Source organism: Staurois parvus, unplaced genomic scaffold (genome assembly GCF_062004578.1).
Source record: "Staurois parvus isolate SC_StPar_1 unplaced genomic scaffold, SC_StPar_1.0 ptg001224l, whole genome shotgun sequence".
Taxonomy (NCBI): Eukaryota; Metazoa; Chordata; class Amphibia; order Anura; family Ranidae; genus Staurois; species Staurois parvus.
The window spans coordinates 1,098,343-1,125,074 of NW_028319020.1; the positions used below are offsets into that span (position 1 = coordinate 1,098,343).

General features: G+C 48.1%; 2 protein-coding genes and 1 pseudogene across 2 annotated transcripts in view; 1 reads left to right on the plus strand and 2 right to left on the minus strand.

The window, feature by feature from the left end:
- LOC149438042 (NACHT, LRR and PYD domains-containing protein 3-like) overlaps positions 1 to 12,578 on the minus strand; it is a 41,558-nt gene extending 28,980 nt beyond the window's left edge. The window contains exon 1 of the mRNA XM_089660329.1: positions 12,479 to 12,578. Coding sequence (XP_089516455.1) covers positions 12,479 to 12,578 — 100 coding nt within the window. The remainder of the gene's footprint in view (positions 1 to 12,478) is intronic.
- LOC149438043 (U2 spliceosomal RNA) lies at positions 2,611 to 2,725 on the plus strand (annotated as a pseudogene).
- A 3,545-nt stretch (positions 12,579 to 16,123) lies between the features above and the next one.
- LOC149438044 (uncharacterized) lies at positions 16,124 to 21,632 on the minus strand. The gene is made up of 2 exons (XM_089660314.1): positions 21,492 to 21,632; positions 16,124 to 18,024 (listed from the first exon to the last, which is right to left on the minus strand). The coding sequence occupies exons 1-2, from the start codon at positions 21,553 to 21,555 to the stop codon at positions 17,099 to 17,101; spliced, it is 990 nt and encodes a 329-aa protein (XP_089516440.1). The 5' UTR covers positions 21,556 to 21,632; the 3' UTR covers positions 16,124 to 17,098.
- Between the last annotated feature and the right edge of the window lie 5,100 nt (positions 21,633 to 26,732).

Sequence of the window (26,732 nt, forward strand, 5' to 3'; positions counted from 1 at the left end):
TGCCCCAGTACTCCTTAGTACTCATAATGCCCCAGTACTCCTCAGTACTCACAGCCCCCAGTACTCACAGTGCTCTCAGTGCTCACAAGTAACCCTTAGCACTCACATTGCCTCAGTACTCCTCAGTTCTCATAATGCCCCAGTACTCCTCAGTACTCATAGTGTCCTCTGTACTCCCCAGTACTCACGGTGCTCATATGTATCCCTTAGTACTCACAGTGTCCCAGTACTCCTCAGTACTCATAATGCCCCAGTACTCTTCAGTACTCACAGTGTCCTCAGTAATCCTCATTCCTCACAGTGCCCCCGTACTCCTCAGTACTCACAGTGCCCCAGTACTCACAATGCCGCCAATGCTCCTCAGAATTCACAATGGTGCCAGTACTCCTCAGTACTCATAATGCCCCAGTACTCTTCAGTACTCACAGTGTCCTCAGTAATCCTCATTTCTCACAGTGCCCCCGTACTCCTCAGTACTCACAGTGCCCCAGTACTCCACAGCATCCTCTCCCATGCATCAGTCCTTCTGGCTCCTTCTTCAATTTAATAATCTGGATTCAACTACCACAGCCCTCGGCATCCTCCCCCAGCCACTCCTTAGTACTCCAGTCACTTATTTGTTGCAGGTCCTGTTCTGCTCCACTTTGCTTCATGTCCTACTGAAACATCACCTCTACAGTCTTCACAGTCTGCCTCTTCATCTTGTCATTTGTTTATCCCAGATCAGGTCTGCCGGATCTCCCTCTGACGTAGAATCTCAGCAGATAAGAGGTACATACTCTCCATTTGCTGATCAGTTCTGTTTTTCTGGCTTGTCTCTCTAAAAGCGCACACTCTAATATGTACAGTATATTAGGAGCACCAAACCTGCTTAGTCTCACTGAAATATTGTTTCCATTTAAATAACAAATATGCTTCATCTCTTCTTCTGACACAGTGGCTAAGGAGATATAGAAACAAACACAATATTGCTGCTACTGCCGTATATACTGAGTTCATGAAGCTTGCGGGTGCTGATCCACAGTCACTCGGCTGTGTACAATGCTTGGCTGAACATATCCACATGACCATTGCTGCTGCTCTTACAATCTTGCATGAATTCAGAATCCACAGTGTATACATTCCAAATACAGAGAGTTGACTGGTTTCCGCCAACATGGCTTTAGTCACCATATAACATGAAACTACAGAATATATCAAAACAGGGGCCCAGCCTAGTAATTGTCTCATCAACCACTTCATTGTACGAGCAAGACAGCTGATATAGTGATCACCGAGTCCGTGCGTGGACTGCTATCTACAATCACACACTATAAACCAATATAAATGTATGGCCATATAAGTGTATGTACCAAGAGGGGAGAACACAAATCCACAAAGAAAAATCTAACAAATCCTAAGAGAAGCAATATAGATGTAAATCTGAATCCCATCTCAAATATAATTCATTTATCCCTTTCACCCTCGTATTTCATCTGAGAATCCACCATGCTTCTCCTCCTAAAAGCCTTCTAGCCCTATCACCACCTCTCTGGAAGTGTGGCAGCCTTTCTATACCGGGAGAGATCCCCAGGATGGCAATCCCTAAAATGATGGGATACATTGGAAATGTGCCTAGTTATTTGTATCACAATAGTGTTTCCCAATCCTAGTTCTTCAACCGACATATTGGAGGTGATCACAAATCTTACAAATCAATGCACTGTTGTATGGAAAACTCTTCTCTGGATGATGAAATGGAAAATGATTGACCCAGAGATGACAATACCTGCAGGTGTTATTATTACAAGGAGAACTACCTAAATATGCAGCCAGGTGGGCTGGCATTCTCTAGACGATGAAAGGAAAAGACGAATGAGCAGCTAACGTCGGTGCTGGATGACTGGAGGAGCGACTGCCTGACTGTAACGAGGTATGTAATCCTCTGTCAGTATAAAGAATTGGTCAATTATAATTTTTCCAATTATTCTGATGATTTGGTGATATTCCTTTGAATATGTAGTGACAAAGGTGACGGAGCGTTGCCACTAGACTGACTCTTGGATCTGGAGGTGTCACCTGGCAGATCTTCTCTATCTCTGGACCTGGCTCCTTGATTAACTACTTGCCGACTGCAGATAGCCGAATGACGGCTGCACTGCGTCCAGCCAGTTCTGGGTGGACATCATATGACGTCCTCCCAGAACGCACTCTCCTGCACGCCCCTGGGGGCGCACACCCAGCGATCTCCATGATCGCTGTGTCCTACGGACACAGCTGATCACGTGATGTGGTAAAAGGCCAATCACAGCGGCCTTTTACCACGTGATCAGCCGTGTCCAATGACACGCTGATCACCTGGAAATCCAAATGCCGGTTCTCGGCTGCACTTTCCTCACGCTGTCAGATCGTGAGGAAAGTACTGCCGAAAACCAGCAGTTGTCAGAGCGGGAATCGGCACCAATCATCAAGGTCACTGATCATCAGTGCCCTGATGATCGGTGCCCAGCAGTGCCACCCACAAGTTCCACCCACCTGTGCCCAGCAGTGCCACCCACAAGTTCCACCCACCTGTGCCCAGCAATGCGCCCACCTGTGCCCAGCAGTGCGCCCACCTGTGCCCAGCTGTGCCTCGCTTCTCGGCCTTTTGGCTAAGATCAAGTGTAGTATCTGTTCTTATCAGTGTCCAGTGGGGGTGCTACCGACCATTCTAGTTTACGGGGAGGGTTGTTGTACAGTACCCTCACTGGTATGATGGGGGTCCGGAAGGCTAGTACCGGAGGGACAGAAACCAGGGAGCGCCATGATTCGTTCTGGGGCCTTGGGAGTAATTCCTCTGGGGAGACCGGAAAGACCCAGTACCTCCTGATCTGAACGTGCTACCTTGGTCTGGCCTGGGGCTGGGGACGCAAAAAGTCCGCAAACTCAGTGCCCCCTGGGGAAGACGCTCTCAGGGGTGTCACTAGTAACACTTGGGTGTGGGACCCCACGGTGTGAAGATGACACATGGCCACTGTTTTTCACTTCTTTTTGCACAGCGCCCTAAGGACCAGGTCTTTTGGCTAAGTCCAGGGCAATTTTTGCTACAGGCCTCAGGGCCTGGTCTGTGCACTATTAGGCACGGTACCACTTTTTTATTTTATTCTATTTATTTAAACCACTCCCACGTTTTGTCACTTTTTCTGTTCTTATGTGTGTGTTTTTCACGGATGGAGGGTGTGGGTCCTCGGGCCTTACCTGAAGTCTAGGGGGAGGATGTGTGGCCATACGGTTCCTTCCTCCCCTGATCCCTAGGGGGTTTTCTCTTCGGGAGAACCCCCTTGCCTAGTACTGGATGTCCGGCTTCGGCTGGGCATAAGGAACGGTGGTCCACCAGGCCTTTTGGCCAGGAGGACCAAATGGGAACCTTGTCCCTGTCAGGAGCTTCGTGCCCCGGGGGATCGGGTGAACGGTCCAACCCTTTCGGGGGTAGGACAAACACACCCCTAAGTGCACTTTTTTCGTGTGGTGTTCTTGCACTTGCACTTTTTTGCGGACACTTACGGGTTTTTACGTTATAGTTGCACGTTTGCGGACTTAAAAAAAAAAAAAAAAAAAAACCTGTGCCCAGCAGTGCGCCTACCTGTGCCACCCAGCAGTGTCACACACCTGTGCCCAGATGTGCCACCTACCTGTGCCCAGTAGTGCCACCCACCTGTGCCCAACCACCTGTGCCCACCATTGCCACCCACCTGTGCCCACCAGTGCCACCCACCAGTGCCCATCAGTGCAGCCCAGCAGTGCTGCCAGTCAGTGCCCAGCGGTTGTGCAGTCAGGGCCCAGCAGTGATGTCAGTCAGTGCCACCTATCAGTGCTCTCTATCAGTACCCATTATCAGTGTCGCCTATCAGTGCCACCAATCAGTGCCGCATATCAGTGCCACCTATCCGTGACATCTCATTAGTACTGCCTATCAGTGCTGCCTATCCGTGCCACCTATCAGTGCCGCCTATCAGTGCTGCCTATCAGTGCTGCCTCATCAATGCACATCAGTGAAGGAGAAAAATTACCTGTTTGAAAAATTTTATAATAGAAACAAAGAAACTTTTTTTTTCAAATTGTTTTGCACTTTTTTTGCTTATAGCACAAAAAGTAAAGTGCCCAGCAGCGATTAAATACCACCAAAAGAAAGCTCTATTTGTGAGAAAAAAATGATCAAAATTTCATATGGGTACAATCTTGCATGACCGCGCAATTGTCAAAGTGCAACAGGGCTGAAAGCTGAAAATTGGCCTGGTAAATAAAGGGGTATAAGTGCCCGGTAGGCGAGTGGTAAGGAAATATGTTTGCTTCATGGGCAGCCAATCTCTGTTATATTTAGGGCTGCTTTGTTGGTGACATCTCACCCTCATTGGATTGTTTATATACCTCATCTCTTCCATCCATTGCTGCCTTGGGCTCCAATCAAACTGCTACTTTGTGACATTTCCTCCCATGGTCTCTGCAGACTGAGCAGTTGTTATGCTGAAGAAGAATCCTGATCCCGATGACGTGTTTCATGTGATTTGTATTCGGCACACAATGCAGTCTGTTACTAAGCAGAGGATCACAACAAACTCGGCTCTCACCTGTTCTGTCCCTGTTTGCCAAGTCATATGACATTGGTGGCCTAAAGAGGAACTCTACTTTTGTTGAGAAAAAACTCTGGGTGATCTCTGTACATTGCGGGGATTTTATCAAACTTTGTTGCAGATTCCTACCTTGTGTTATTCTGCAGAAATAGCTGTTTGCTTGTCTGTGTCCATGTGCAGAGTGAATGTGAATGGAAGTGACTAATTATCAGCCCGCTGGGCACTAATGAGGAAAATTGCAGGGTCTGACTTGTATCTTAGTGCAGACTTCTGGGGAAATCAGTGAGCCAATCACACAAGCAGGAAATGACATTTTCAGGGGACACTCTGTACACACTCTGTGCACAGAACATCCCCAGTTAGCCATATCGCATTTAGTATTTTACAGAAAATGACAGCGCTGCAGAAACATAGAAAAGTGACAGCAGAAAAAGGCAGAGTGGTCCATCGAGTCTGCCTGTTTATTTTGTGTGTTTTTTGTGTTCTCTTCTTTTTTTGGGGGGGTTAACTTTTTGGTCTGAGACCTATGTTTGTCCCAAGCATGTTTGAAGCTATTTACTGTTGACTGGCTCACTACCTCTGCTGGAAGTTCACTCCAAGCATCAACTACTCTTTCAGTAAAATAATACTTTCTGAGATTAGTTGTGAACTTTCCTCCAGTTAGTTGGAGGTCATGTCCTTTTGTTCCCCATCTCTGGACTCATTCTATCTTATCAATATCTTTTTGTAAATGAGGTCTCCAGAGCTGGACACAGTATTCTACATGAGGTCCAACTAGAGATCTTCATAAAGAAACCCTCCTCCTACTGGTGACCCCTCTAGTGATATAAAGATCTATATAGAGGAATCGGGACCTCCTTCCTCCTGCCGGTGACCCCTGTAGTGATAATAGATCTATATAGAGGAATCTGGACCTCCTTCCTCCTGCCGGTGACCCCTCTAGTGATATACAGATCTATATAGAGGAATCGGGACCTCCTTCCTCCTGCCGGTGACCCCTCTAGTGATATAAAGATCTATATAGGGGAATCAGGACCTCCTTCCTCCTGCCGGTGACCCCTGTAGTGATATAAAGATCTATATAGAAGAATCGGGACCTCCTTCCTCCTGCCGGTGACCCCTGTAGTGATAATAGATCTATATAGAGGAATCGGGACCTCCTTCCTCCTGCCGGTGACCCCTCTAGTGATATAAAGATCTATATAGAGGAATCGGGACCTCCTTCCTCCTGCCGGTGACCCCTGTAGTGATAATAGATCTATATAGAGGAATCGGGACCTCCTTCCTCCTGCTGGTGACCCCTCTAGTGATATAAAGATCTATATAGAGGAATCGGGACCTCCTTCCTCCTGCTGGTGACCCCTCTAGTGATATAAAGATCTATATAGAGGAATCGGGACCTCCTTCCTCCTGCCGGTGACCCCTCTAGTGATATAAAGATCTATATAGAGGAATCGGGACCTCCTTCCTCCTGCCGGTGACCCCTCTAGTGATATAAAGTCCTATATAGAGGAATCGGGACCTCCTTCCTCCTGCCGGTGACCCCTCTAGTGATAGATCTATATAGAGGAATCGGGACCCCCTTCCTCCTGCCGGTGACCCTTCTAGTGACATATAGATCTATATAGAGGAATCGGGACCTCCTTCCTACCTGTAACCCCTCTAGTGATGCATCCAAGAATTCTATTTGCTTTCCCCACTGCTTGGTCTATGTTTGCTCATTTTGCAATCATCTGAAATAAGTACCCCCAAGTCCTTTTCCTCTGTAGTGTTGGCCAACACTGTACCCCCAATGTTGTACTCTTTCAAGGAATTCATTTTCACTAGGTGCATTATTTTACATTTAGAAATATTGAACTGCAGTGTCCACTTCTTCCAGCAATGCCAAATCCTGTTCCATGTTACAGACACCTCCAGGGATATCCTCCCTATTACACACCTTTGTGTCATCAGCAAAGAGACATCCCCTTACCCAACAACCCTTTAGTTATATCCCTTACATATAGATTACATAGAACAGGACCCAGTACAGAACCTTGGGGTACACCACTAGTGACTGCTCTCTGTTCCGAGTGATCCCCATTTACAACCACACTCTGGTATCTATCATTTATCCAGCTGCACATCCACTGAACCCCCCAAGGGCTAAGTCCTAGCTTGTCCAACTTCTGTATTAGATCATTATGTGGAACTGTATCACATGCCTTGCTGGAATCAAGATATTCTATGTCCACAGCACCACCCTGGTCCAAAACATTGGTGATAAGGTAAAAGAATCCAATCAGATGTGTCTGCCATGGTCTGCCCTCAGTAAAGCCATGCTGCTTTGGATCCAGCAAGTTGTGTGACAATATGACTTGAGTCACAATTGAAAATGCTTTATAATTTTTTTTTTCCATTTTTTTTTCCTACAAAGCGGAGCTACCCTTTAAGCTTTTTTGTTTTAAAGTGTATACCTTATAATAATTTTTTACTGTATTGCCAACACTCAACTATCACTTCTGCTACTACTACTACTTGAAAAAACGTTGTCAATAACAATGTAGCACCCTCCTAGAGTAGAGCAGGCTGCTGGGTAAATTTACCTAGCTCATCTGTAATCAGAGGAGCCGGTGTTGATTGTTTGGGGCTGCTCAGTGTCTCACAGGCTGCTGGTCTGTTACTTCTCCCTGTATTCCAGAGGATTCTAGAAGTATAGTGGGAGGAAGAACCAATCCTGGTGAGATGTGCCCAGTAGGTGGTTGAGGAGCTCATAAATAGTCTGAGGCCTGGACAGCGGAGTGCAATGTTCCTCACTTCAGTCCTGCAGGAGGGGATGCCTGTGCAGGACCTTGAAAGAAGCTTTTAGTAAGACACAGAGATCCCAGCTAGGCTTAGCTGGAGGGCCTATTTGTAATTCCAGGGATCAAGTTGGATCTGGAGAAGCTCACTGGAGAAAACCTGAATAAAGTTGATTGGAAAGAGTCCAGCTGTGCTATGGTGGTATACATCTACATCCCACTCACTAGGAAGAGCATGGTGGATATTGGCAGGAGGCAACCAATGGTCCTGTGGCTGAGTGAGTAGATGACCCCGGTGATGAAGAATAGTGACTTTGTGTAGCTTCTAAACTCTGGAAGGAGTACAGGTCACAGTCAGCATAGAGATCCTGTGTGACATAAATCTTGTACTGCCAAGCCAAAAGTTGAGGAGTCCACAAGTTGTTCAGTTTTACAGTTTATCAGGGTACTCTATTCACCCCCATCCAAGTTCATTGTGTCCAATAAAAAAACAAAAAGAAACCCCTAGACTGTTCTCTGGAGCCAGTGGAAGAGTGCAGAAAATTCTAAGTGCCTGGCTGTGTGTGCTCAGAGGGGGAATAGAATCAAATTCACCAGTGGCTCATTAGGGGGTGCGCTACAACTACTTATTACTAATTTATTTTGGGGTGGGATTCAATCACATTGGGTTTTTGTTGCTGCTGTAAATGAATACAATAAATGAATAGACATGCATTTTATGTAGTGCCAGAATATGGTGTCCTTAATGCTGTCCATGAGAGTTCTAATCTTCTGTAATTCCATGTAAAGATTTAAATCTCTCCCCAAGCATGTTGTTTAACCGCCTCCCACCCGCCATATAAGGCAATGACGGGTGCAAGGTGGTTCTCTCTTTCTGGGAGGACGTCATATGATGTCTTCCCACTCTAACTGCGCATGTGTGGCTCCGGGAGCATGCAGCGTGGTGATCAATGGCGCACTGTGTCCCTCGGACACAGCGGATCACCAATCAATGGAAAGAGCTGAAGATGTTGACTCAGTCATGTGATCAGCTGTGTCCAATCACAGCTGATCACATGTAAATAGGGAAATGCCAGTTATCTGCATTTCTCTCCTCACGAGTTGTCACGCTGACAGAGGAGAGGAGAGCGGGTAATCGGCATTCCTCGGAGGGGACTGTTGGTTATGTGTTAGAGAAGACACTGGTAGTGATGAGGCAGAACTATGTTTTTACTTGTGTGGCTTAAGTTGCAAACATACAGAGCACATTTCAGCAGACAGTGATAGCAGACATCTTACTTCCTAAAGAGAGAGAGAGGAAGAGAAGAGAAGGAAGAGAGAGAACCAACAAGTTCTACACATATGCACAACTGATAACCTTAGTGTACAGTGCCATCTACTGGTCAAGTGATATTAACATACAATACTATATAGTACATGCTGTTGTATTCCTAACAGGGACATGTATACTGATCATCAGGGCACTGATGATCAGTGTGCCTTGATGATCTATGTAGCCCCAGCAGTGTCACCTGTCAGTGCCACATCAATGCCTACCAGTGCACATCAATGCCACATATCAGTGCCCATCTGAGCTGCCTTTCAGTGTCACCTATCAATGCCAGTCAGTGCCACCTATCAATGCCAGTCAGTTCCACCTATCAGTGCTGTCAGTCAGTGCCACCTATCAGTGCCAGTCAGTGCTGCCTATCAGTGTCAATCAGTGCTGCCTATCATTGCGCATCATTGCCCGTCAGTGCTGCCTATCAGTAGCACCTATCAGTGCCAGTCAGTGCCACCTATCAGTGCCTGTCAGTGCTGCCTATAAATGCCATATATGAGTGCTGCCTTTCAGTGCCCATCAGTGATGCCTGTCAATGCCCATCAGTGCCACCTACCAGTGCCTCCTCATCAGTGCCCATCAGTGCAGCCTATCAGTGCCCATCAGTGCAGCCTCATTAGAGCACATCAGTGAAGGAGAAAAATCACTTATTTACAACATTTTATAACAAAAACTAAGAAAAAACATGTTTTTTTTTCAAAATTTTCAGTTGTTTTTGGTTTGTTTAGCAAAAAATAAAAAAAAACCCAGAGGTGATTAATTAATACCAAAAAAAAAAAGCTCTATCTGTCACAAAACAATGATAAAAATGTCATATGGGTACAATGTTGCATGACCGCGCAATTGTCATTCAAAGTGTGATAGCGCTGAAAGTTGAAAATTGGCCTGGGCAGGAAGGGGGTGGAAGTGCCCTGTAGGCAGGAAGGGGGTAGAAGTGCCCGGTGGGCAGGAAGGGGGTAGGAGTTCCCTGTAGGCAGGAAGGGGGTAGGAGTGCCCTGTAGGCAGGAAGGGGGTAGATGTGCCCTGTAGGCAGGAAGGGGATAAAAGTGCACTGTAGGCAGGAAGGGGGTAGAAGTGTCCTGTAGGCAGGAAGGGGGTAGAAGTGCCCTGTAGGCAGGAAGGGGGTAGAAGTGCCCAGTAGGCAGGAAGGGGGTAGAAGTGCCCTGTAGGCAGGAAGGGGGTGGAAGTGCCCTGTAGGCAGGAAGTGGGTAGAATTCCCCGGTGGGCAGGAAGGGGGTAGAAGTGCCCGGTGGGCAGGAAGGGGGTAGAAGTGCCCTGTAGTCAGGAAGGGGGTAGAAGTGCCCTGTAGTCAAGAAGGGGGTAGAAGTGTCCTGTAGGCAGCAAGGGGGTAGAAGTGTCCCGTAGGCAGGAAGGGGGTAGAAGTGCCCGGTGGGCAGGAAGGGGGTAGAAGTGTCCTGTGGGCAGGAAGGGGGTAGAAGTGTCCTGTAGGCAGGAAGGGGGTAGAAGTGCCCTGTAGGCAGGAAGGGGGTAGAAGTGTCCTGTAGGCAGGAAGGGGATAAAAGTGCACTGTAGGCAAGAAGGGGGTAGAAGTGTCCTGTAGGCAGGAAGGGGGTAGAAGTGCCCTGTAGGCAGGAAGAGGGTAGAAGTGCCTAGTGGGCAGGAAGGGGGTAGAAGTGCCCAGTAGGCAGGAAGGGGGTAGAAGTTGTCACGACCCACGGCCGCCGCCACCAACAGGCGACAATTGCACAGCCGCGACTAACAGTAATACGTCACGCCCACGGCGTCAGACCCCAGACCTTCTCACCAAACTCGTGACCGAAGGGCCGGCCGATCCAAAACCACGGTGTGATGCGCGTAACAAGGCCCCACCCAGCTGCACCCTACACAGCGATTGCCCAGCTAATGGACTACAATCGGTGCCTGCAGCCTGAATGCGCTTGTTACTGGGTCGGGTTAGTTACGCAACTAACCCTCTACTGCCACCACCACTTTTGTCGGACACTGGGAAACTCCTGTTATCAAATATACACTATAATGATTGAAATATTGATCTATATAACACGGCTCGCGGACCTACTATACAGAGATATACAAACAGTAGCGTCTCTTCAAAGGCAGGGATTCGTGAATTGCAAGTAAGCGCTTAGAAACAGTTTAACACTTTCAGAAAGAAAGATTTATTACCAAAAGCGTCAGATGCAAAATAAATATGTACAAAGAGATATCACAAAAATATATATATGTATATAAAGACACAGCAAACATAGAATAGCGAGGAAATTACAGGGTAAGTTACTTGCCTTGCCTGGTTTTAGCAAATTCAAGATGCAGAGCAGAAAGGTTCTTTGATCTCCCCTTGTTACGATGTTGCTGGGAGATCTCGGTGTGTGTGAGTGTCTCTGCGACAAAAACTTTTCACTCTCTTAAAGGTCCCTCTCAGGGGAAGGGAGGGGGGCTCTGACTTGGGAGTGGTCATTGGGGAACTCTACTCTAAATACAACTCATCCCCCATGATCTGAAACATACAGTTCACCTGAGGAATGTGCAGTTATCTTATCTTGATTAAGATGGGGGAGGAAGTACACTTTACAACCTTTATGACTGCTGGATACAGGATGTCTTAACCTGGTTGACTCCCACACCATCTGCCAGAAGATAACGTTTGCCTCACAGGAATGCAGGGGGGATGTGAGGATTCCAGGAAGACCTCAAATACACAGACAGAACACAAAAAAGAGTGTAAAGGGGGACTCCGCTCCAACAAGGATGAGCAAGTTTGCCACACCTCCCCCTTAAGTGGTTGCCAAGGAGTGAGCTACAAGTTCTCTCCTGACGCAACCGACCTCTGTCCAGAGGTTCCTCTTGGGACGTCCTGGTACCGCTGTACTGCGGGAGAACCGAATTCCGTCTGAACAGGCAGCCGTTCTCTCCAGCAGCACTGCTGGGCCGACCAAGTGAGTGGTCACGGGTGGGTACCAGTCGGCTGTGGCTATCCGAATCCCGTGGCAACTGCCGGGGTGCCCACCTGTTCACAAAACACTTCGGCTCAGGGGTGTCCTTTGCTAACATATTAATATGTAGCTTCTTGTCAAGGTAGAGAAGAAGATTTCCCTCTCCTACCTTCTTCCTCAGGCTTAGGACTACATCTGGCCTGAAGGTAGTAGCGTCCATGTGCACCGGAACCGGATAGGCGAATTCTGGGCCTCGCCTCCCAGTGGTGTCCATAGGTACCTTCATCCAAGATGGACAGTCCTCGTTACCTGCTAGCATCCAGGACACCAGTTCCTCCAGTTTCCTGTCTACTAGGTCAGTCACAGGTCCAGCTGAGCCATGATCATCGCATCCAGGCGTCTTACCGTAGCCAGCTGTACCCGCGACTGACGTAACCTGCTTTTTGGCCTGGGGAGCAGACCAGGTCTCAACTGCCTCAGTCTCCCCACGCCCAGACCTCTGGGGGTCTCTTTTTACTGATGGGTTCCTAAACTGAACCACTGACATGCCCCTCTGACAGTTACCCTTCTTGGCTGTCGGACTGGGCACAGGCGGTTTGTTCCAGCCTAGTGACAGGGGCCCAAGTTGCTCTTTCCAGACAGGGCCGAGCACCACGAGGCCCCTAAAGTGGACAACTGCACCCAGGTCCACTGCGCATTGCGGGCCACTCCTGACCGCAGGAGTGGCGGTCAGTGCCTTCTCAACCCCAACTAGCTTTCCCAAGGATTCAGGCAAGCCACATGGGGTAGTGAAGGCTGGCTCGTCTGGAGCTTGCTGGGTTAGAGATGGTGGTCCATGCTCCCTGCTCAGGCCCATGATGGAAAAACAGTAGGCACCTTCCGGATGCTCCATTGCCTCATAGCTCCTGGGCATGGGGTAGACCACAAACCCAGGGCTGGTGTTCAGTTTCCCAAGGTTCTCAGAAAGCCTGGTCATCGTATCCTGCTGGAGGACCGCGACCACTAGGACTGCCCAGACTCTAGCTGATCCCTGGATTCCTGACTGTGCCATTCCCTTTGCCTCTGTGGCCCAATCATCCGGCACCTTCTGAATCCAGACACCATCTATCAGAGGCCTGGGCAGCTGCTCCAGACCCCAAGTGCTAGGGAAGGGTGATTGGGTCTGGGCCTGGAGGCCCTCTCTCTGTAACCCAAGCATCAACCTTCCTGGCCTGCTGCCTCTGACCTCTGTCTGTCTGCCTGTGAACACACCTTGACAAGTGGGATTAACTGACAGGCTTTCAGGCTCCCAGCCCCCACTGACTAGGCGTCTTTCTAGCCTCCTTGCTCTTTTGTTTACTCTCCCCAGCAGGGGGGCTCAGCTCAGGACACAAGCCGAAATATCCATATGAATGACTTTCCAGAGCTGCCTTCCCCGTGGGACTACAAATCTCAGTTAGCTTACCTCTGAAGGTCCTTTGGGACTCACTTTTCAGGGCTTCCTGAACTGTGAAACTGCAAGTCCCAGCCAGCTTACCTCTGAAGGTCCTTTGGGACTCACTTTTCAGGGCTGCCTGAGGCGTGGAACTACAAGTCCCTGCCAGCTTACCTCTGAAGGTCCTTTGGGACTCACTTTTCAGGGCTGCCTGAAGTGGGGAACTACAAGTCCCAGCCAGCTGTGGTGTGCCTTCCTTAGCAGGGCAACTCACAGTTAGCGGGCCTCTGAAGCTCCTTTGGGAATCGCTTTTCAGTGCTGCCTGAGGCGTGGAACTACAAGTCCCAGCCAGCTGCCTAGTCCTATGCAAGGCCAACGGCTGGGCACTTATCAAGGCACAATCTTCTGAGCCTGGGCAAGGGACAGGCCTATCCAGACCATCCCCTTGCTCAACCCCCAGAGACTGTACCTCAGCCCCCAACACTGAAAATGCATCCTTTGTTTCATCACAAATCTCATTGTTAGCATTACCAACATTGCCGTCAACAATACAAACATTATCAATGACATTACTATCAATGTTATTCCCAATGTTACTAACATTAGTAAGATCACCCTCAGTGTCACCACAACGATCCTCAACAGTCACGTTCATAATATCCGTGACACGAGTTCAATACCTCCCCAGGCAAGGGGATTTCTTCTTGTTCTCCAGCTACTGGAGACTCCTGCAGCCCCACACCATTCCCAGCCCCCTCCCTCTGTCCATCCACCGGTGGCCCAGACATTACCCCAATATCTGTCCACAGTACCTTGGCTGGTCCAGAGAGTTCCAGGGGGACCTTCCGGGTCTTCTCGGCAGGGGCATAATACGAAACAAGAGTGCCTAGGTCAGCACCCAACAAAACGGGTGGGCAGTTCATCTGAGACCCCCACCTCCCTCATCCCCCTCCCCGCACCCCAATCTAGGAATACCTTTGCACAGGGTATGCGTGAACGGGTCCCCCCAACTCCTGTGAGGGTCAGGAACTTTCCTGGGATGAGGTTCTGTGGCTCAATCAGCTCTAGCCGGATCAAGGTGACTTTGGCCCCGGTGTCCCGGAAACCAGTTGCAGACCGGTTGCCCACGGTAACGGGCTGCAAGTTATCGGGGGTCATCTTCCTGCGAACGAACAGCACAGAAGAAGAGTTGCTGGCCGGCTGGCCAGGTGATGTCATCTGCTTCTGCTCAGGACACTGCATCCTGAGATGTCCGGCTTTCCCACAGGTGAAACATCTGCGGGTGTCAGGCAGGAATGGCTTGGCTCCAAGCGCTGCAGGGTTGGGCGGAGGTGAAGCTTGACTCACCGAAGTAGGAGAGGTTGCTAGGGACGATTTCCCCCCTTTCCAGCTGTTTGGAGGAGCCTTGCGAGGTTCAGGCACTCTCGTGTGGACGAAGGTATCTGCCAGGTCTGCTGCAGCTTTAGTAGATGCTGGCTCCCTCTCCAAGACGAACTGTCTGACGTCTGCTGGACAAATGTGCAAGAGTTGATCTCTGATCATGAGATCCTCCAAAGATTCAGAAGAATCAACTTTCAGTCCCTTAGTCCACTGTCGGAATGTGGTGCGTAAGCGACTTGCCACATCCGTGTAAGAGTCCCCAGGTCCCTTCTGCATGGTCCTGAACCGCTTGCGGTACACTTCCGGGGTCCTCTGGTACTTTCGGATTATGGCATCTTTTAAAAGTTCATAATCATCATCTTGCCCCTCTGGCAATTCAACAAATGCGTCCAGGGCCTTGCCTTGTAGCCCTGGTGTCAGGTACCGAACCCATTGAGCTTGGGGCACATGGTACTGATGGCACGTTTTTTCAAAGGACAGTAAGTAGGTGTCAATGTCGCTGTCCTTTTCCATCACTGGAAACTTGGCTGCGCCCACGGAAAGAGTGGCGTCCCTGTGATCTAGGGCCCCGAGGTTCTGACCCGGTTGCTTCTGGAGCCTTGCCATCTCCATCTCGTGCCGACGATCAGCTTCCCTCTGCACTGCCTCCCTCTCAGCCTGGCGTTCCTCTGCCAGCCGCTACTTGGCGTTCCATGAACCGCAGGTATGCCTCCAAATCTGTCTCCATGAGGCGTTTCAAGGCCTCCTGCATCTGAGGAGAGTCTCTGCTGGTTCCAGGCACCACAGTGTTAGCGCACTCAGGTGGTGGTGTGACGTTAACCTTTGGTGATCCTCCAGTGTCAGTCTCTGTATGCCCATCCTGTGAGGCCGTCTCTGAGCCACTGGCAATGTGGGTAACGGGAACCCCTCCATGTTCAAGTTCCCCCGAGTTCTGATTTGCTCGGATATCATACTCCACTAGATCACTAATCAAATCTTCACAAGTTTTGCGACCGACGTCCAATCCTCGTGAGGCACATTCAACTTTCAAATCACCTTTGCTCATTTTCTCGTAATCTGCTTCACCAGGCATAATCGCAAGCAAAGATAGAAAAGTAGGAAAAGAAGGAGTTGTTGCTATGTGTCTCTCTATACACACATATATATAAACTAAAATATGCACCGCTTGTTTCTAAGGACTGTTTCCACAAAGGTTACAATCCTTCAGTGCAGAGCCAACTATTAACGCTGCACTGAAGCTCTTAATGCAATTATCCCACGTACGCTGCCACCAATATGTCACAACCCGCGGTCGCCGCCACCAACAGGTGATAATCGCACAGCCGCGACTAACAGTAATACGTCACGCCCACGGCGTCAGACCCCAGACCTTCTCACCAAACTCGTGACCGAAGGGCTGGCCGATCCAAAACCGCGGTGTGACGCGCGTAACAAGGCCCCACCCAGCTGCACCCTACACAGCGATTGCCCAGCTAATGGACTACAATCGGTGCCTGCAGCCTGAATGCGCTTGTTACTGGGTCGGGTTAGTTACGCAACTAACCCTCTACTGCCACCACCACTTTTGTCGGACACTGGGAAACTCCCGTTATCAAATATACACTATATTGATTGAAATATTGATCTATATAGCACGGCCCGCGGACCTGTTATACAGAAATATGACAACCCGTAGCGTCTCTTCAAAGGCAGGGATTCGTGAATTGCAAGTAAGCGCTTAGAAACAGTTTAACACTTTCAGAAAGAAAGATTTATTACTAAAAGGGTCAAAACAGGTGCAATACAATATTTACAAAGAGATGTCACAAATATATATATATATGTATATAAAGACACAGCAAAGAGATAATTAGGAAGAAGATTACAGGGTCGAGTTACTTGCCCATATGCCTGGGTTTGCAGTCCAAGTTGTGAGCAGGGTGAGTTCTTTGATCTCCTCTTGTTACGATGTTACCTCGGAGATCTCTGAGTGTGTCAGTGTGACACAGACTAACTCACTTAACTCTCTTAAAGGTCCCTCTCAAAAGGGAAGGGGGGGCTCTGACTTGGGAGTGGTCATTGGGAAACTCTACACTAAATTACCAGCTTCATATCCCGTGATATGAACCATACAGTTGATCTGAGGAATGTTCAGTTCTTTTGATAAGGTGTGGGGCTTACATAGCTTTGGGTGACCAAAGTGAAACGTTCGTAGACAGCCTGTCTCCACTTCTCATGTCTTAGGTTGTTCCACCTCATCTGCCAGGAGATAAAGTCTGCCTCACAGGAATGCAAGGGGGGGATGTGAGGAATGATTCGAGGAAGATCTCAAATACAGCAAGGAACAGAGGAACTCCGCTTCCAGCTCTGAGGAGCTAGTTTGCTACACAAACCATCTCTACTATATAGGCTGCACCCCAATGAGAAGTCAGCCCAGTGCTCTAGGTCAGGACTCCATTTTTATTCTTCTCCTGATATCAATGGCCAACCCGGTCCCACACTTCATCCATGTCTTTAGGGGCCTCTGTCCACCTTATGAACGGTTTCTTCCATGATGAAGATCAGCCATGGAGTATATCTGAGGTGTATATCAGGGTGTGCTTCTTCCCCACATGAGAGCTGGGATGTCCAGCAACATTCATCTAGAAGACATTTCCCACACTCAAGGCACTAATACACCTCCAGGGTTGTGTGGGACCCCTGATGTACAGGAAGACAGGACTTCAGTGAGGAACATTTCCCTCAGGACAGGAACGTGGCTTCTCCCCCGTGTGAGATCTCTGATGTCTGGAAAGATCGGACTTCTGTAAAAAACATTTCCCGCACTCAGGACAGGAATATGGCTTCTCCCCCGTGTGAGATCTCTGATGTCTGGAAAGATGGGACTTATCTGAAAAACATTTCCCACACTCAGGACAGGAATACGGCTTTTCCTCCATGTGAGATCTCTGATGTGTGCAAACATGTGAACTCTGTGAAAAACATTTCCCACACTCAGGACAGGAATACGGCTTCTCCCCCATGTGAAATCTCTGATGCCTGTAAAAACTGGACATCGATGAAAAACATTTCCCACACTCAGAGCAGGAATACGGCTTCTCCCCCGTGTGAGATCTCTGATGTTTGGAAAGATTGGACTTCTTTGAAAAACATTTCCCGCACTCAGGACAGGAATATGGCTTCTCCCCCATGTGAGATCTCTGATGTTTGGAAAGAATGGACTTAAATGAAAAACATTTCCCACATTCAGGACAGGAATATGGCTTCTCCCCCGTGTGAGATCTTTTATGCCTATTAAGACTGCATTTATAACGTAAACTCTTCCCGCACTCAGTACAGGAATATGGTTTTTCACCTGAGTGAGATCTGTTATGCTCATCAAGATGGAATTTACAACGGAAACATTTCCCGCACTCAGTACAGGAGAAGCTCTTCCCTGTTGGAAGGCCGGCCCGGTCCCGCACAGTCTGAGGTTCCTCAGGATACGAGGAATCCGATGGTCCATCTACACTGGGTGGTGCCGGATGGACATTGGAGGGAGCCGGGTTTTCTCCTGGACTATACTGTGTGATGTCCTCATCTTCTACTTTCCAGTCTGGAGACAAAGTGAGACAATCCTCGGAGGTTTTCCTCATCTTCCGGCCATGGACTAAAATACAAAGACAAAGAGGATTACTAGACAGGAGCCGATTGGTTCCCCCAAACCAGGACTCCGCCCACATCAGGCAGCTTGGTCTCTGAGGAGCTTACAATTCCACCCTCAAGGGAACTAGGAAATGGCTCCTCTGATCTCCTACCAGGTCATTTCTTTATTCATGGACCTTAGTCAGAGAGTGAGGAAACAACCAGAACTGTCTTTTATAGGAGGGACAGTGATGAGGGGATTATAGGACGAGGGTCCCCACCCCCTCTATCACTCATCGCCATCTTCCCAACACAAGAAGTACTGCACTTCCTTATTTAGTCCATGATTTAGTCATGAAGAACAGCGGGGCTGAGCCCCACCAGAGGTCAGAGAGTGAGGATGGGGGGAGAACAACCAAGATGAAGACTGGACTGATCCTGAAGACCACCATCATTGGGGTATTGACTCCTCCCTCATTATCACTTTCTGTTTAAGGGTCCAAAGTTGGAGGATGTTATCACATTATTATCACCATGTAAAAGTCTGTGCTCCAATCACATCATCCGATATAAAATGTCCAGCTGGGAGGAAATGGGTGTAACAAAAGAGAATCCATATTATGTGTACATATAGCAGTGGGGGGAGGGGGAGAGCAGAAGTCAGGACTATGGAATGTACACCATAGAGTATATAGTGCAGGGGTCAGGAGTATGTAATGTACAACACAGAGTATATAGTGCAGGGGTCAGGAGTATGTAATGTACAACATAGAGTATATAGTGCAGGGGTCAGGAGTATGTAATGTACAACATAGAGTATATAGTGCAGGGGTCAGGAGTATGTAATGTACAACATAGAGTATATAGTGCAGGGGTCAGGAGGATGTAATGTACAACATAAAGTACAGTTGCAAGAAAAAGTATGTGAACCCCTTGGAATTACGTGGAGTTTTGCATGAATTGGGCATAAAATGTGCTCTGAACGTCATCTAAGTCACAACAATAGAAGAACACAGTCTGCTAAACATAATACTACACAAACATTAGATGTTGCCATGGTTTAATTGCACATAACATGTAAACATTCACAGTGCAGGGAGGAAAAAGTATGTGAACCTTTGGACTTAATAACTGGTTGACCCTCCTTTGGCAGCAATAACCTCAACCAAACGTTTCCTGTAGTTGCAGATCAGACCTGCACAACGATCTGGAGTAATTTTGGACCACTCCTCTGCACAAAATTGTTTCAGTGTAGAAATATTCTTGGGATGTCTGGTGTGAATCGCTCTCTTAAGGTCATGCCACAGCATTTCAATCGGGTTGAGGTCAGGACTCTGACTGGGCCACTCCAGAAGGCGTATTCTGTGCTGTTGCAGCCATTGTTTTGAAGAATTACTTGTATGCTTTGGGTCATTGTCCTGTTGCATCACCCATCCTCTGCAGAGCTTCAGTTGGCGGACAGATGGTCGTACGTTTTCCTGCAAAATGTCTTGATAAACTCTGGAATTCATTTTCCCATCAATGACAACAATCCGTCCAGCCCTGAGGCAGCAAAGCAGCCCCAAACCATGATGCTCCCTCCGCCATGTTTCACAGTGGGGATGAGGTTTTGATGTTGGTGTGCTGTGCCTTTTTTTCTCCACACATAGTGTTGTGTGTTCTTCCCAAACAACTCAATCTTGGTTTCATCTGTCCGCAGTATATTTTGCCAGTAGTGCTGTGGAACATCCAGGTGCTCTTTTGCAAACTTCAAACGTGCTGCAATATTCTTTTTGGACAGCAATGGCTTCCTCCGTGGTGTCCTCCCATGTACTCCATTCTTGTTTAATGTTTTCCTTATTGTAGATGTGTCAACAAAAATGTTAGCATGTGCCAGAGATTTCTGTAGGTCTTTAGCTGACACTCTGGGATTCTTCTTTACCTCATGCAGCATTCTGCGCTGTGCTCTTGCAGTCATTTTTACAGGACGACCACGCCTAGGGAGAGTAGCAACAGTGCTAAACTTTCTCCATTTGTAGACAGTCTGTCTTACCGTGGACACATGAACATCAAGGCTTTTGGAGATACTTTTGTAACCCTTTCCAGCTTCATGCAAGTCAACAATTCTTGATCTTAGGTCTTCTGAGAGCTCTTTTCTGCGAGGCATGGTTCACATCAGACAGTGCTTCTTGAAACCAGTAAACCCAAAACAGGTGTGTTTTTTAAGGGCAGGACAGCTGTCAGCAACACATCCAATATCATCACACTGATTGGAGTCAAGGTTGGCTCACTCCTGGCTCCAATTAGCTCTGGGAGAAGTCATTAAGCTAGGGCCTCACATACTTTTTCCTCCCTGCACTGTGAATGTTTACATGTTATGTGCAATTAAACCATGGCAACATCTAATGTTTGTGTAGTATTATGTTCAGCAGACTGTGTTCTTCTATTGTTATGACTTAGATGATGTTCAGAGCACATTTTATGCCCAATTCATGCAAAACTCCACGTAATCCCAAGGGGTTCACATACTTTTTCTTGCAACTGTATATAGTGCAGGGGTCAGGAGTATGTAATGTACTACATAGAGTATATAGTGCAGGTGTCAGGAGTATGTAATGTACAACATAGAGTATATAGTGCAGGGGTCAGGAGTGTGTAATGCACAACATAGAGTATATAGTGCAGGGGTCAGGGGTATGTAATGTACAACATAGAGTATATAGTGCAGGGGTCAGGAGTATGTAATGTACAACATAGAGTATATAGTGCAGGGGTCAGGAGTATGTAATGTACTACATAGAGTATATAGTGCAGGGGTCAGGAGTATGTAATGTACAACATAGAGTATATAGTGCAGGGGTCAGGAGTATGTAATGTACAACATAGAGTATATAGTGCAGGGGTCAGGAGTATGTAATGTACAACATAGAGTATATAGTGCAGGGGTCAGGAGTATGGAATGGACAATATAAATTATACAGTGTAAAGGTCAGGCCTCATAATTATCATTCAGTAATCAATTGTAATCTAAATGTTTACTGTAGACAAGTTTCAGAGGTCCCACACCGCTGCCTCCCATCTCCTGAGACTGCACTCAGTGACTTGGGTCTGAGACACTACAGACATATCCCTCCACCCGGCACAGCCAGCAGATAACAGAGCAAGGAACCCTGGGAGAAATGTTCTATCAGAGATCTTACTAGACCAGGGCATGGGGAAGGAGACCCAAATCACATGCTCCTGTGCTTAGGTAGATCAATGCCTATAGTGAAATGAACATTTTGCTGCCAGCTGATCCCCAGAACCTCCATAAATCCAGTCTAGATACATAAATTGTGTCTGCAGCACAGAGAAGGAAGATTATCCGAGAGAAATCCAGGAATACAGGACGGGGAACACAGCTCAGGAAAGTGACCAGGGGATTACAGGCTGATATCACCCAGTCCCCGCCCTACTCTGGACCAATCAGTGAGCAGTATGGGTGGAGGAATGGATTTAGTGTTCATGACCCACCTGTGCTGATCTCTGTAGGAGTGTCCTCCTCTATAAATGTCCCCGTTATTCCATCCTCCTCCATAGACTGCTGATCATCCCTCACATACGCCTCTTCTTCTTCTGCTTTCACCTCAAATTCTATATCGATTGGATCTCCACTCTAAATCAAGGAAATGAGAGAAAATATCATCTGTAAAATGTAAGATCACATAAAATATCCACACATCATCTCTACAAGTCCATGTTCTAGATGCTCCATCCCACCAACCTTGTAATAGTGAGGGATGGTGTGACCTTCCTGTGTGGAATCCCAGGAATACAGAGGACGGGGACATCTCTCTGGGGGGTTCCTGGTATTAGGTGGCTCCATCATATCCTTGTGTCCTTCTGAAAACTCCTCCATCACTCCATACTCCTCATCCTCCTCTTTATACTCTTCTTTAACATCAATATTATCATCCCCGAGGATTCCACTCTGAAAGATATAATAAAACATTCATTGTAACAAACATGCTGTGTATAAATCACAACTACCAATAATTGTCATCATCTACCTGATGATGGTGAGGGATGGTGTGACCTTCCTGTGTGGAATCCCAGGAATACAGAGGATGGGGACATCTCTCTGGTGGGTTCCTGTAGCTGGATGACTCCACCATGGTGTCCTGGTACAGATCTTTGTGTTCTTTTAGAAGCTCTGACTCCTCCATCCCCCCATCCTCATCCTCCTCCTCTTTTATCTCTTCTTTAACTTCAACTTTAGGATCTCTCAGGTTTCCACTCTGAATATATAATAAAAATGACATCAATGGTAACAATGCAGATAATGTACAGATCCTAATGATACTATCAGTGATTGTTCCTCATCTACCTGATGATGGTGAGGGATGGTGTGACCTTCCTGTGTGGAATCCCAGGAATACAGAGGACAGGGACATCTCTCAGGTGGGTTCCCATGACTGGATCCATCTGTAGGAAACACACACACTGACTGAATCCATTGTTTCTATGTGTTTATCAGATGATGGGGGATCTAGGTGGATCCTCCGTACTGCTCTCTCCTTTACAATAAAGTCTCCTCTTACCCGGTGATGTGAGGGGCGGCTGATTGTCCATCATGACGTCCTTGTAGAGATCCTTGTGTCCTTCTAAATACTCCCACTCCTCCATGGAGAAATAGACAGTGACACCCTGACACCTTATAGGAACCTGACACACACAATGATACAGTCACCATCCAGACACATCCCTTGTCTGTTACTGGAGAATGTCCCAGAATTCCCGGCACCGCTCACCTCTCCTGTCAGCAGCTCAGTGATCTCTCTGGTGACTTCTAGAATCTTCTTCTTCTTTCTCTCTTCTATCAGGGAGGGAGGTGGAGGCAATGTGATGTCATATGATCTCCAGACTTCACAGGAGGAAAACTCTACATCTGAACACAAATAGTCACATCAAATGATATTCCCAGAATCCTCCTCACCTCTCCATTCAGGTCTCCATTTTATTAAAGCCCCACTTCAGGCTGAGGTATAATTCCCCCCCACAGGACCCCCACACTACGCAGGGTATAGGCTTGTTGCAGCATTCTGATGTCATTACATACAACGCAGGACCAACAGTCCCACTTTACATGTGAGGATACCAAGGGACCCCACATCCTAAGAGCATCAGAAAAAAGCCAGATGGAGGGACATTGGGAGGAGGAGCTGTGAGGTCGGCGTGATGTCATAGGATTCTCTGACTCTGGATGGAGGGACATTGGGAGGAGGAGCTGTGAGGTCAGTGTGATGTCATAGGATTCTCTGACTCTGGATGGAGGGACATTGGGAGGAGGAGCTGTGAGGTCAGTGTGATGTCATAGGATTCTCTGACTCTGGATGGAGGGACATTGGGGGGAGGAGCTGTGAGGTCAGTGTGATGTCATAAGGTTCTCTGACTCTGGATGGAGGGACATTGGGAGGAGGAGCTGTGAGGTCAGGGTGATGTCATAGGATTCTCTGACTCTGGATGGAGGGACATTGGGAGGAGGTGCTGTGAGATCAGGGTGATGTCATAGGACTCTCTGACTCTGGATGGAGGGACATTTGGGGGAGGAGCTGTGAGGTCAGTGTGATGTCATAGTATTCTCTGATTCTGGATGAAGGGACATTGGGAGGAGGAGCTGTGAGGTCAGTGTGATGTCATAGGATTCTCTGACTCTGGATGGAGGAACATTGGGAGGAGGAGCTGTGAGGTCAGTGTGATGTCATAGTATTCTCTGATTCTGGATGGAGGGACATTGGGAGGAGGAGCTGTGAGGTCAGTGTGATGTCATAGGATTCTCCATCCCCTGCCACTTATAAAAGTGGCATAATCCATTGGTATAGACTGATGAGGTGAGAAGGTGACACCTCTCCACAATGAGGAGAATGTTCCGGCCCCGGAAGTGGGGGAATGTTCTGCCCCTGAAGGGGTTAATCTGGGTTTCCACACTATATATGTGTGTATCATCATCTGCTGGAGATAAAAGATGTCACAGTGACTATGGAGGAAGAGGATGGACATGACTATGGAGGAAGAGGACGGACATGACTATGGAGGAAGAGGACGGACGTGACTATGGAGGAAGAGGACAGACGTGACTATGGAGGAAGAGGACGGACATGACTATGGAGGAAGAGGACGGACGTGGCTATGGAGGAAGAGGACGGACGTGGCTATGGAGGAAGAGGACGGACGTGTCTATGGAGGAAGAGGACGGACGTGACTATGGAGGAAGAGGACGGTCGTGACTGTGGAGGAAGAGGACGGATGTGAATATGGAGGAAGAGGATGGACATGATGGGGGGTTACTGGGTGTAAATAGGAAATAACATCTTATTACCTCCTCTGCTGCCACTTCCAGCAACGTCTCCTCTCTGCTTCCTCCCAACTCAGCTCTCACCCGAAACTTCCTGTCTGTACCTGACATCACTTCCTGTCTGTACCTGACATCACTTCCTGTCTGTCTTTCATAGAGACTTCCTGTCTGGGTAGAAGTGAGATCCCCACCTTGTGGAGCTCAGAGGAACTGCAGCCCCGAGAAGCGTCTGGTAGTGTGGCCCCGGCCTTGTGCTGGGTGTGTATGGACTGTAGATCCTTGTGTAGGGAGGAAATGACTCCTATCTGTGACTGCTGTAACCTGCTGACTGGCATCTCCTGTGAAATCTGACACTTGCACTGGATACACACAAGGCAGTTAGGGATTTCAGCCCCTCCCTTCTCCTCTCAGACTGTAATACAGAGAGAGCCAATCAGAAGAGGTATTAAAGGAGCCAATGACAGGGACTTTCTCAAGCAGGAGGTGCAGCTGCAAAGCATTGTGGAATATGCAGTCCTGAACAGAAATGGCCTGATAGGCTGATATGAGGGATGGAACTACAGAGACCAGCATGCTTAGTGAGAGCAGAGTGAAGGACTCCATCTTGTTTTTCCTGAGGGGAGGCAGTCTGCATGTGGCAGGAGACAGTCTGGACCTGGCAGAGAAGTGCTCAGGGTCAGTTCACTCCATGTTTAGGTATCTGCATCAGTCAGGGAACATCCAACCTGAGAGATGTGGCCTACAGTACAGTGCCTACACCGACAGTGTGAAGGGCTCATCGTGAGGTGACCACAGGAGACGGTCATTTCCAGGACCATGGTTTGGGCCTTAGTCCCAGGATCTGGTGAGAGGGATTTTGCCCCCTGGCAGATGACAGGAACACGGCACACAGAGACATGACACTTCTCCCATACTCACCAGGCACTGGGTTGTGTAGATGGTCCTGTTATACAGACACAGTGTTTGCTTTGCTATACAAATCCTGCCACGGGATTACAATGATACTTTACCATAGGAGTGTAAGTGCACCAATGAAAGTGTCTCGCTGAAGACCCCAACATTCATCCTGTTACCAAGAGACTGAAGTTACTGGTGCCATACGGGCACGCGCATGCGTATTCAGGCCTCTATATTGCATGGTGTGGGAGGGAATAGCTCTACCTTGGAAAGTAGCTATGAAGCATCAGTTGGGCGCAGTGTTTGCCTATTGGGCTTGTGGTGTCGGGGGTTAGAAGGGAGAAGTCTGACACAACAGAGTCATTCTTCTGCTCTCCTCCAGGCACACCTAGGATCGGCACAGGGGGTGATGCCAGTTAGAGGGGTGGGAGATTAGTGAACATTCTCTCCTGGATCTCCCCTTCTTTCATTGAACATTTACTCCTAAATTTCCACTTCCCATGGTGAACGTTCACTCCTGGATTTCTCCCTCCTGGAGTGAGCCTTTGCTCCAGGATCTCCCCTTCCTTTAGTGAATGTTCGCTCCTGGATCCCCCTTCCTTCAGTGAACATTGACTGGTGGATATCAGAGGATGGGGAGATGTCAGAGGTCCATCAGCTTCATCAGATGACAGGAGAGACATTAGAGGTCTATCAGCTTCATTGTAGAACAAGGGAGACATCAGAGGTCCATCAGCTTCATCAGAGGATAGGCAGACATCAGAGGTCCATCAGCCTCATTGGAGACAGGAGAGACATCAGAGGTCCATTAGCTTCATCAGAGGACAGAGGAGAAATCAAAGGTCTATCAGCTTCATCAGAGGACAGGGGAGATATCAGAGGTCCATCAGCTTTATTGGAGGACACGGGAGACATCAGAGTTCCATCAGCTTTATTGGAGGACAGGGGAGTCATCAGAGGTCCATCAACTTCATCAGAGAACAAGGGAGACATCAGAGGTCCATCAGCTTCATCGTAGGACAAGGAAGACATCAGAGGTCCATCAGCTTTATTGGATGACAGAGGAGTCATCAGAGGCTGTCACAGATCCCACCCACACGGCCACAGCGACTAGCTAACCGAGGCGTGCATGTCTGGCCATGACTTGGTGTAAAGAGGGAATGAGGGGGACTTATTTTGTCACAGCCCGCACTACCTCTCCTCTCATATTAGGACCCATGCAGTTTACGTTGTCTATATGGAGGAGGTGTAGGGTTAGATTCATCCTAGGCTCTAAGTGTTCCCCCTTGACCAACATCATTTTTAATCCAAGTCTTCCAGATAGTCTGGCCATTGGTCGAGTCCGTCCTTGGTCTGAGGTTAATCTATTCCAATTGTGACATTTGGTCAATCCCGGAATTCACAACCTTAAATCCTTCCCTGACATTCAAAAAGCTGCTCGCATTCCACCCCATCAGTATTTTATCTACAGATACAACACATTTTTGCCTCCAAAGCCTCTTCTCTGACTGTTGAACAACCTA